A 12,514-nucleotide genomic window follows, 5' to 3' on the forward strand; every position below is an offset into this window, starting at 1 on the left:
AATGCATCTAATTGGATCAAGCTTGCTAGTCAAGGGAAAATTGACACTTCATCTGGGGCTTCCCTTCCAAATTTGAGGCTTTGATGACGTAACAGTGTTATGTCCCTAGGTAGGAGTGGCTAATGGAAGATCCTATTAGGTGTTCTCAACCCCAAAGGGGAAAGACAGGTCCATGGTACATCGCTCAATCAATAGGTGTCATGTGAATAATGATGGAACGAAGGGGACAAGGGATCTCAAACAATATGCCATGGTCAAAAGGAGTAGCGATGATGAGGAAATCCTAATTTTGGGCATACAAATGTGAGGAAGGAGCAATTATGCTTGCATGAGTTACCCCGACCTTTGTTTTTCCACCCCTCTTATTTCATTTTACCTTTTCTTGATTTTTCTTTGTATTACTGCTCGAAGCTCTAAGAAATGAGAGCATGCTATGAATGGTATGTAGTAGTGGATCACCCCCTTAAACGTGGGGCAGTTCATCGCCCACCAAGGGTTGGAAAATTCAAAGATTCCTTCTATGATGTGACAGGGAAACATTGCCCCTAGGAACCGAGTGATGGCCATAATGATAAGGGGTAGAACTCATGTTTGGCTTTTTCCCACGTGCTAATGTTAATGCCCCAGTCATCTTTAGCATTTTATAATCTTCTTTTTCTTTGTTTCTTGTTTGTGACCGTGATATGCTTTTTACTTTTCTTTCAGCTGCATCAACCTCCTGGGGCAAAGTTTCTACGCTTGACCTATAGATTTGGACAAGGGGAGGGGGTGTACTAGAATCCAGTGGACCCATGGTCATGTGGACCCAAAGTTGGGAGGTGGAGTATAGGGCTCCTAATGTACAAAGAGAAATGACAAGTATGGAATGGGAAAATGCGACCATGTTATCTCAATCAGGGTTTCCCAAGTTGTACTCTTTCTAAAGCCATGGACCTTCAGGGGAGGTGCCACTTAACTAAGATTAAAGATTAACCCCCCTTTTAAGGTGAGGGAACAAGACCACAATCAAAACCCTTCCTATTTCCAAGCCACCCAATAATCCATGCCAAATACCCAAATGAAAAATAAGCATAAGCACCCGATTGCACGATGAATAACATACCTTTTGGATCGAATTGTTCACCTTCTAACATGTGATCTTGACAAGTTGGCGAGGAAACATATGATTGATGCAGATGGCAAAGATAAAATGGCACGTCATATCAACTACAAGGTGGTTGTCAGGGGTTGTTGGTTGTCAAGGGTTGTTGGTTATTGGGTGGATGAATATGATTAGGAGAACAATTCTCCTAAGGGTACCCACTTTTGGTGGGTTACAGGGAGTATCCAAGGGAAAGATATTAATATCGTTATTAGCTGAAGCAACAAGTAAAATTACACCAATTATATTTTGTGAATCAGCTATCAATTGTAGAGCCAGATATAGGTGAAATAGAATATATTTTTGGCAATAAAGAGTATGAAATTGATGATTTACAAATGACAACAAATCATTATGAACATATATCTAAATTTAGAATTGTAACTATGTTTAACAAAGAGATTGACATAATTCTCAGTCTACCCTGGTTTAAAAAGATAGGTACGTTCATGTTAAACATGGAGAAAAATATTTTGGTGTTTCACTATAAGTAGAAGATGATAACATACAAGGATATGACAATGAAGATAACAATACCTTCATTGCAAGACTTCAAAGATATTTCATAACTGATGCTTCAAGAGAATAAAATAATAATACCAAAGAAGAAGAAAGAACTTGAAGAAGTCATCTCCAATAAAACGAAGAAATTTCTTGTTTAAGGGATCATAACCAGAAACTACTTGCACAAGTCGAGAAGTTTAAAGCTGCAAAGCACAAATTGGAACAAAAAAATTGTAATATTCCTAATTAGCCATGGCTAATTGGAATATTCGATTTTGTTCAATTTTTGCTTTCTATAGTTATTTGTAAAAAAAAAAGTGAGGAAGGGGGGCATAACTCACTTTTAGAATAAAAAGTCACTTCCTAGTAGCACAACGTTGTGACTTAAAGGGGAGCCAAGGGGGCAAAAGGGGGACACAGAAATGGAGCCCACGCAGACACATGGAGGGGCTATGCAGGAGGGAAGAAACACGTGGCAAGAGAGGAATCACGCAGGAGGAGGTGAGCCTTGGGATTGAGAGAGGCAAAGGCTATAAAGGAGAGAGGAGCCCCCTCATTTTGATCATTTTGTTATGAGCATTTGTGATAGGCATTTCGACATAGATCACGCTAACTATTTAGCTAGTCTGCAACACTCTTTAGTGCATTGAGTGTCTCCGTTCGGAGATCTCACCCTTAGCCCTGGGGGACTTCGAGTGCCTACTCGGGCAAGGTATTTCCATTAGCATTCCAGCAGTAGTTTCATCAGTATTCCAGCAGCAGTTTCATCAGTGTTTTGGATGACTGCGCAACACTGAGAGGGGGACGCAGTTCTTTCTAGCAGGAGTCTGGGTTGAGGGTTTGCAATAGGATTTGTGCTGAGAGATTGAGCAGGGGTTCATCCCTTGCATATTGGAGAGTTTTGGCAAAGGTTTCAGGCAAATTTCTGGAGGGTTTCATTCAGTAGCAGCGCAGAGCATTGTGGGACTGCGTCGAACCCCAAGGGGGTGATTTTCGGGGGTCGGCCATTTCAGAAAAGCTTTCTGGGCTTTTCTGGGTTTCTTGAGTAGAGTCCAATTCCAGAGTTTCAGCCTTTTCAGAGGAGGGGAGCAGCCCCAAATCCTCATTTGATTTCTAGCAGCAGCAATAGCACAACAGTTCTCCAGCAGTTGGGACGCAATTCAGAGGGGCCATTCTTTTGCTATTCTGAGTGTATTTCTTCACTTGCCTTGTGCAAGTCGAGGTGCCATCTTCCTGATCACCTCATGTACTCATTCTATTACTCAGTATAATAAAATGGCGTAGTATTCTCTCTGCATTTCTTGAGTATCTGTGTATGGTTAAAATGTTATATGTTGCACCATTGTTATTTGTATCTCTTCAAGCATTTTCGGCTATTATACCACTTGTGTGTTTCTCCTATATTCTTAGACAGAGTCTAGAAAGGGCCAAGTAGCCTCCGGATCTCGTCCTCTTTTCAGAGGCGACATATCTGGTAAATGCCCTCCCAGTCCATCTCTGGTTGGAGTTTGCTTGTGTTTGAGGAATATTCCTGATAAGGGATATTACAAAAATGAAGCTCTTCGAAAAGAAACTCAATGGAAATTTATTAAAAATTGAATAAAAAGGAACAAACACTGGTCCAAATAGTATCATGATTCAAAGAGATCCCAATCAAATTGAACTAAAGACATACTCAGATGTTGCAGTTCAAACGACAAAAATTTCAAGTGAAGATCCAACAATTAACCAAATGACTTCAATACATGAAGGATACCAAACACTTCAAGTAAATCAAGAAATCACCTCAAACAAGATAAGGGGAAATCAGATCACAAGCACCCTTATTGACACCCAAATCATAAAAGCAGACATCTCAACCAGCGTGCATATCCTAAGCATTCGAACCAAAAACAAGTGACTTATGTTCCCAAGAATATCAATGTCACCATAATCCAATCTTATGATAAAAATTCATCCCAAAGTTTTAGTAATCACAAGATTCCACAGAAGAATAATTTGGGATGGTTAGATCATTTCACAATACAACAATTATGTACCACACCCAGAAATTCATATCATCTTGTATCATCAAAAATTTCAGTTTCGAGAATTGAGAAAGACTACAAGACATTAACAGAAAAGGATATCAAGCATTGTCATCATTAAGCTTTGAGGACAAACCTTTTCTAAAGGGCAAGTAAATATTATGAACATAATATATAATTAATAATTATAAATAATTAGCATATTGAAGAGACATGTCCTAAAGGACATGACAATTCGTGAAGGGGCACACCTTGCCTAATATATAGTCAGTACCCTCATTTGTAATATATCATATCATATCACTTGTACATTCAACATTATTATATAAATATTACTTGTCCTATAATGGATGTTTATATATCCCAAATATTCTAAATATTCCGCTAAGTACGAATCCTATTCATTACATGCTAATATGACAAATATGAATATGTTTGATCATATAAACTTGGAGTGAGTGAAAGGTTGCTTCCTTTAACTATCGTAATAAAGTTAGTTATTAAATTTAAAGTTGTTTTTATCAAACAAGAGATATTATCAATTTAAATAAGTAATCCACCCACCAATTTACATATCTTTTAGGGCAATTCACATTTTTTAATATATCAAACATTTTCCCTTTTATCAATTCTGCACTCAGCTCGTCCCAGGAGGGCAGCTCAATTGATGATCGAAGTAATGTGAGTGCTAAGAAAACTGGGATACCCAAGGTTCAAATCCCCCCCGTTTGTGACCCAGTTTACGGAGAGGAGGGAAGGCTGTAGACCCCCAAAGGTTTAATAGTAGCTATGTGTCAGACAGGCTGCTTGGTTCCTCTAGGATAAATAGAAAAAAAAAATATGCAATCAGCCCATTGACTAACTATAAATATATTTTGTAAATCAATTAAAATTGTTCTTGTTCAAACTTCATACATCATAAATCACCAAGTGCAATTAGATGTTCTAGAAGCTAGTGATCAGTCGTGTCATTCTTAAATAATTACTCCCGTTATAATGGGTTGTTCAACACTGATATATAATTTTCAGAATGTCTGCTTGTCTGCTAGATTTGAAATAATCATATTAAAACATGTCTAATTTCCAAAAGCACTAGGCCCAAGAATGTGTACTTCAATCATCTACGACAGAAATCATGCGTCGGCGTTATGTGACTAGTACATGTAAAAGATTATACTTCTCAATTGTGAAAGAATAACATACTTTAATCATCGATTCCTTGATGCAATAATAATCACTATTTAGTATTTTTAGTTGACCTAAGATTATATATATTTTTCGTGGAAAAAAACTAGTCAATCCATCAACAACAACAAAAATACTTTTAATGAACCCTGGCTAGAATGATGAATGGTGAAAGGTATTTTAAGTAGCCCATCAGTAATGGTTGACAAAAAATGTATTTTCAGAAAAAAAAAAACTGATAAGAATGTTATCTGAATAAGTGATTACCTCTAGCTGTTTTTGATGGATTACAGCCATGGTATAAATGCAAAAGTTGAGATTGTGAATGTGTACCTACCTTTTGAAGAAAAATCAATTTACTTATCGAGCTTAGCAAGTATATCAAGCATGGCATATCTCCCAATCATAGTCATATTCCTCCTCTTTTCTAACTTTTCCTATCTCTATGCTGACATGCAACAAACGAGTCATGCTAGAAGGTTATTCCCTTTATTAATATGTTAGACTTTTTGAGTTACATAGCTCAGTTTGCATTCCGGAGAACTTTATAATTTTTTGATTTCAAACATTATAACTGCCATTAACATAGATCACAATTATTGCTATAGTTATCTATTGAAGTTATCTAGGCCATAGAGGAGATATTTCCCCTTTTTTTATAAGCATTAGCATACGACACATCCACAAATAAATATCATCCATAGAAAGGAATTTCTAAGTAGAACAACATTACCTGAGAAAAATACGCAAATTATAGTCACCCTTCGAAAGCTTCACAGATTTTGGGTAAGCATCTCCCATTGCCAACACGTGCTAAAAAACAAAAACAAGTGAACTACTTTATTGAAAACATACTCAAGATATAAGTTCAATATGTTAAAACTCATGGCAAAATATGAGCACCGTGTAATATACATAACCATCCACTCTTGCAAGATAGACAACGCAACAAAAATTATATAATTGAATAAGATCAATCTTCCACTTCTCCAAGATAGACAACACTCAAAAAATAATACTAATACAAATTTTATGCATGTCTCTTTAGATATGTATATTTAAGTACACTTAACCTAAAGCCCTAAATGGATTTCACTTTTAAGAGGGCATGAACAACAAATCATAACTGAGATATGAAAAGGAGCAAACAGATGTGTAAACACTTCCAAGATTAGACTGGTTTTTGTCATCAAATTTTCTAAAAGGAATAATCCAAGCAAAGCACGCATAATTAACGGATTCCAAATTCAATTACTGTTAGTCATTTGTAGTATCTATCAACGTAATATTATAAGAACTTAAGGTCCCAAACATAAGGCGTCAATGACTACTGAACACAGATCTCCAGAAACCAATGTTGCTTTGCTTGATATGGTTTCTGTTCAAATTTTTTACTGCATTGTGACAAGATTATTTTTGGTCACTCATTATAGCCCCATCAACTGCTTCTGGTTACTTTCTAATCCATTTCACAGAAACTTCCACACAATAAGAAAGTCTCAACATTCAATTCTAGTTTCTGACAAATAGTATATATTTTAACCTTTATGAAAACTGAAGAATTTGATTGATATATGAGCCTACTAGATATATTTCCCATAGCAGTCATACCAATGGTCCTGTTGACCACACATGCGTAAACTACCCCAAGATGCAGAGTACATGTCAGCAGATGAAGGTTTTTTTCAAAGTCATCATCATCATGCAGCTTCCAATTTGTCATTGTAATCCCAAATTTTGCAGCCCTGTGGGCCCTTCTTGTAAAAATGATTCTAATATGACTATGAAGCCATCTAAAAACATCTAGGTAAGTCTTTGATTCTTAGCAAAGAGTTTCACTCTAGGGAGTTTTTCACCCTCCGCCAATTCTTCACGTTTTCTAACACTTATAATTGGCAGAGTTTTTCTCCCACACATACCCCAAAGCTAGAGTGGGGCTCGATGGTAAGGTCTTAAGTGAGTCCTGGTGTTATCGAGTCTATGTAAATTATCATACTAGATCATCACTCTTGTGTCGCAGAATTTGGTTGAGTCTACAGGTCATGTTCTAATTCTAAAATTCCCCTTCTAATGGGATGTCTATGTAATATTTTAGATGAAGAAAAGTGTTGTCTAGGAATATTTTAGGTGGATGATTAATCATAATTAGACATCATCGCCTAAATACTTTTAGACCCAATTTGAGGGTGGAAAATATGTATAAATCCCCTCTTGAGTCATTTATTTTATTTTCCAATGAAAATTGTCTAAATAATTAAGCTGGAAATTTGTCAAAAATAAAAATGAGAAAATTAAATTCTCTCCAAGTGGAAAAATTATCAAAATATTATTGATGACTTTCCCAAACATAATCAAGTCAAAACTATGAGAAAGGTCACATTTCAAGGCAAAAAGTCCCCCTCAGAAAATTCGTTGGGCCAGAAAGAATAATTTTCTCAAGGAAATCGAATTTTTGGTCCACATAATTATTTTGAATGAGGGAATTTCGAGAATTCTTTTTTTTTTTTGAACATTCTCCAGTGGTCCAAAACCACCCAGAAGTCAAAGATTGGTCCATCCAGCACACCCATCAAGTTTCATGTCCCTTCCTAAAATAAATTTTGCTAAGAAGACTCACAATTTTGCATTTTTCGCTATTGTGAGGGACCCACGTATTTTTGAAGGAAATACTTAAGGGAGGTCAATATTACTTGTTTAGTTGAATGTGGGGGCCACCCCCCTTGGAGAGAAGTCGAATTGCTAAGGTGAGGAGGCTGAAAGATTAGATGGAGGGACCCCCATGAGGAGACAAGGGGGGAATTATAAATAGAAGGAGGATGGCAGCTATAGGGGCTTTTGACAATTTAACATTTACTTGCACCCAGCATGCTTGAGCTATTTAGCCAAGTCTGCAACCGAGATTCTCAAGCGAGTTTCTCAACCCTTGCTTCGGTGGACTTTGAGTGTCAACGCAAGCAAGGAGGTTGATTTTCCTTGTGAGCCTCTTCAGCATCCGTTTCAAACAATTTCATGGTGGTTTCATGGCAGTTTCCAAGGCACAGTTGGGGAGTACGAATTCTTTGGAGAGGCCAGCATAGAGCAGAAATTTGGCTGAGGTTTCTGGGGGAGTCTTACCACTATTTGCTTGATTTTATTAGGGAGAGATCAGCCAAATCCGGGAGGAGTTTTGTTGGAGCGAAGCAACCGTCCTGCACAGGGGGCTTGTCTAGGCACACATGGAAGCTAGAAGGGTGACCATTGGGGCAAATGTGAGTTGGGGAATTGGGGAGTTTTCTGGAGCAGACAAGCCTCTGCATTTTGCAGCATTTTGGAGGGTTGAATCAAGTGACTCTTCAAGTGGGCTGAAATTACTAGTCAGTCACAGAGTACGCTGAAATTGGGATCAATTTTTGGGGTTGGAAATAGGCCAAACCCTTTTTGGGTTTTGGTGGCTTAATGAAGAGATTGAAGTTAATTTCCAGGAATTTTTTGAGCAACATAAGAGGTTCAAATCACCATTCTTTGCACCCAGCAGTTTAGTAGGACCAGCGCAGAGCTTTTGTGGGGGAAACTACCTAGCAGTTGGAGCAGCTGATTTCATCATTTGGGCTTTGCTAGTTTGCCTTGGTCAAGCCTAGGTGCATACATTCTGAGCTTCTGTTGTACCCCACCTATTTATAATAAAATGGCTCAGATAAATGCAGTTTTTGGTGTATTTCTTGATGTTTAATTGTGTGAAATTTTTGTGGGTATTTTTTCTATGCATGCTTTGTTCATCACTGTTAATTGTCCTTGGGGATATTACATCAAGGATCTCGATTTTTTCTAGAGATTTGTGCAGCAGTTGTCAAGGGTTTGAATTGTTTTGACAAGGATCAAGCAATGGATCAAGGGGATTAGTCGTTTTTCTACTTGGAGGGGATTGACGCTCTCATTTTTTTACATAAGGATGTTATTTGCTGCTCATTTGATAAGGATGTAAACAATGAAAATTTTGTGAACAAGCTCTAAGTCAAGCGTTGTTCTTGTAATATTTTTCTGGAATAATAAAGAAATTTTTGGGGTTTATTCATGGTGGTGTTCCTCTTCTACTTCTTGTGCTAATGTTTTTCTGGATCATGTTCTTAATTGTTAATTTTACTTAACAATTAAGAACATGATCAAGGGTTCGAATTGTTTTGACAAGGATCAAGCAATGGATCAAGGGGATTAGTCGTTTTTCTACTTGGAGGGGATTGACGCTCTCATTTTTTTACATAAGGATGTTATTTGCTGCTCATTTGATAAGGATGTAAACAATGAAAATTTTGTGAACAAGCTCTAAGTCAAGCCTTGTTCTTGTAATATTTTTCTGGAATAATAAAGAAATTTTTGGGGTTTTTTCATGGTGGTGTTCCTCTTCTACTTCTTGTGCTAATGTTTTTCTGGATCATGTTCTTAATTGTTAATTTTACTTAACAATGGTATGTTTTATGCTTAGCACAATTACTTTAATGTTCCTTTAGCAACCCAATGACGGTTTCCAACTTAGTTTTCCAATAGCAATCACATTAACCATAAATCACATTGACAATAACTATAGATAGAACATGAACAATAAAAGCAGAAGACAAGCCAAGACAGGAGGAAACCAGATTTGGCCGATGTCAGGGAAAAACCCCAAGATGGGGAAACCCTTTGATCAATTCTTCTTATTATTATATCAAATGTTCAGCAAAGAGACAAGGTACAATAAAGTCAAAATTGACTTGCCAAATGATGATTAAAGAAACCCTGTCAAATTTAAAACTTTCTGCAACAATCAACAGCCCTAACCAAAAAATTAACGCTTATCAAAGCAGTAGCAAAATGTCCTCAAAGCAGCTCGGTCATACCCAGTCAAACTCGGCCTGATAAGGTGGTCAAAGTCAGCCCAAAACAGTCTTGAAAATAGTGGTTAACGCTGGTCAAACTTTGTGGTCAGGCCTACAGTGAACACTGTGATATGTCTACGGTCAAAGTTGTTGAAATTTGGTACCGGAGGACAGGTGGTTCCCTAAGGCTTTGATCTTTGGCCTAGGGAAAAGTGTCCAAAAGAATTTAATTTTTCTCCTAAAGTGACTTTATAATTTTTATAAAGTCAAATCTAATTTAAAAGTGACTTTAAGTGATAAAGTTACTAAAGTCTAATTTTAAAGTGACTTTAATAAAGTCAATGTAAAATTAAAAAGGAAAAGTGACTTTGGAAATAAATGACTAAGTGGGTCTTTATTAAAGTGGGGTGAATTAAAAAATAGAAAGTGAGATTTAAATGAGCATTTAATCTCAGCCCTAGATCTCAATCTATTTCAGCCATTGGATTTAGGGATCACCCAAAAGTCACTTAGGGTTAGATTAAAGGAGGAAAAGGTCATTCATTCTTTCATGAGCAGATTGACAGAGAGAGAGAGAGCAAGAGAGCAAGGGAGATTTCTGAGTAGGAGGAGAAGGAGGCAGCAGCTTGGCACACATTCCAAGGCAGTTTACAGCAGCTTGGAGCAGGCCGTACAGCAGGAGAAGGTCGTATAGCAGGCCGTACAACAGTGCAGCAGTCCGTACAACGTCCGTACAGTTGATTTTCTGCACAGAAATCGAGGGTCGTACAGCAGATTTTCTGCACAGAAATCAAGGGCCGTACAGCAGATTTTCTGCACAGAAATCGAGGGTCGTACAGCTGATTTTCTGCACAGAAATCGAGGTCTGTACAGCAGTCCGTACAATCCATACAGCAGCCATACAGCAGTTTTCCAGTTGGTTGTGTGGCACAAAAATCGAGATAAGTTGTAAAATTTGCTTGCTGATTTTTGCTGAATATTTCTCACTGTAAAAAGGCATTTTTCAGAAATAAGAAAGAGCTCTCGAACTGGTTTTCCCCAAGAGTTGTAGGGGGTTTTTCCAGGGTCACCTTGACCAAAAATCACTGTGTTTAAATGTGTTAAATGGCTGTTTGTACCTGCTGATTTTTTATTTCTGCATTTTCCAGCATTCTGTAAAATTTCCAGAATTTGTGTTTTCAGCAAAATTTATTTTTTCAGTTGTTGAATGTATGGATATGGGAAAGGGCATTTAACTATATGGGAGAAATAAGGTGAAACTGAAAACCGGGGTGGGAAAAGAGAAATTTTTACAAAAGTCAACAAAATGCCTCAGTTACTATGCCAAAAGATGCAGCTTGCCAAAAATGAAATTCAAGCAAAAAAATTGCAGTCAAAAGAGGTCAAACTAACTCAGGTCAACCTTGGTCAAACCTACAAGTCTCTAAAATTTCGGCCCTATAATTCGTCCCGCAATTTGTCCTTTTGTTGCCACACGTGTGAAGAAAAGAGATGCCCAATAAGTTGTACGAACCAATCAGATGATGAGAGAGAAGAATGTGAGTGAGTGAGGTGCCAAATGAGGATGGAAATCTCTTATATTTATACAAATCGTTAAGGGTCAAGAGACACGTCCATTGGGTTTCATGAGCCTACATGATGATGGGTTGACCTTGACAATTTACACGTGTGGGCATAAATTGGAAAACACATTTCTGCTTGTCCAAATTTCATGATCTTTAGGTCAATTTTCGTCCTCGCAAAAAGAGGAATTCAATGCAATCATCATCTCCATCAAATGAGTTGTCCAAAGTGGAATTTGGCCCTAGTTGCCAATCTTAACACTCCTTCTCAACTAAAGAGTACCATGCCATCATGTCATCATGTACCATCTGTGCATCTCATCTTTGCTCTATTTGAACACTGGTATTGTTAGAGTCGGTCTTAAGCCCTCCATCAGCGATCAAAACTCTTTGCATTTGCATATGTAGGTGTCTCATCAGTGTCAATTTTTTCATCCCGTTAGGCATGCCATAACCCTGATGGAGGAGCTGGTGTGTTGTACCCCTCTTGGCATTGCTGGTTCAGGTCATTTCAGTCATTAAACTCTTTCAAGCTTGTCTTATCTTGTCTTGAGGTCAATTTCCTAGGTCTAGGGTTTTGGTCAAATATGTTTACAAGGTCATGTGTCTGAAAAGTCAATGAGTATTCAGCAAGCCAGAGGGATGATTGTAAAAGTGTTTCTTCAAGATTTCTTATCTGATACAGCTAATCTTCACCTTGGATTTAAACACTCTGTTTTTAAAGCCAAGGTCATTTTCCAAGTTTTTGTAAATAAGTGATGAAATTTCAAAAGTCTTCAGCGAACAAAATGCAACCCTGGTTCCCTTGCCAAGATCCCTCAGATGATCTACCTGCAAAAAGAATCAAGTCAAAGCACTCAATGAGTCAAATTGAGGACAAAAGAAACCAAAAAGTCAGTGTTATAAAGTGTCAAAGAGAAAACATTAGAAAGTGGGTTTGTGAATGAAATTTTTTCAAATGAAACTTATAAAAACCCCAAATTCCCTCCTATCACTCTCATTGTGCATCCTAAACGCTTGCAAGAGAGGTTTGAGAGAGTGATTGAGAGAGAGGAGCGAAGACAGAGCGAGTTCGGGCATTGGACTGGTGCACGACCCGTCAGGCAGGGGGGCGCGACCTGTCAGGCAGTTTTGTCTAGAAATGCACTGTACAGCCCAGAAAACGCAGATTTGACTCAGTTTGACTTTTGGAGATGAAATGTGATCCTCATTGATGTAATTATTGTACTTTTTAGACACTTTTACTCTTATGTAACACTTCTA

At 37.6% G+C, this 12,514-nt stretch overlaps 1 protein-coding gene across 2 annotated transcripts in view; it reads right to left on the reverse strand.

The window, feature by feature from the left end:
- TPP2 (tripeptidyl peptidase ii) overlaps positions 1 to 12,514 on the reverse strand; it is a 531,975-nt gene that overhangs the window by 173,239 nt on the left and 346,222 nt on the right. For both annotated transcript variants that reach the window (XM_089443702.1, XM_089443703.1), the window contains one exon: positions 5,591 to 5,670. In XM_089443702.1, the coding sequence (XP_089299828.1) occupies positions 5,591 to 5,670 (80 nt within the window). The remainder of the gene's footprint in view (positions 1 to 5,590; positions 5,671 to 12,514) is intronic.

Source organism: Pinus tabuliformis, chromosome 9 (genome assembly GCF_031772625.1).
Source record: "Pinus tabuliformis cultivar Carrire ecotype Pingquan chromosome 9, CPIR1, whole genome shotgun sequence".
Lineage (NCBI taxonomy): Eukaryota > Viridiplantae > Streptophyta > Pinopsida > Pinales > Pinaceae > Pinus > Pinus tabuliformis.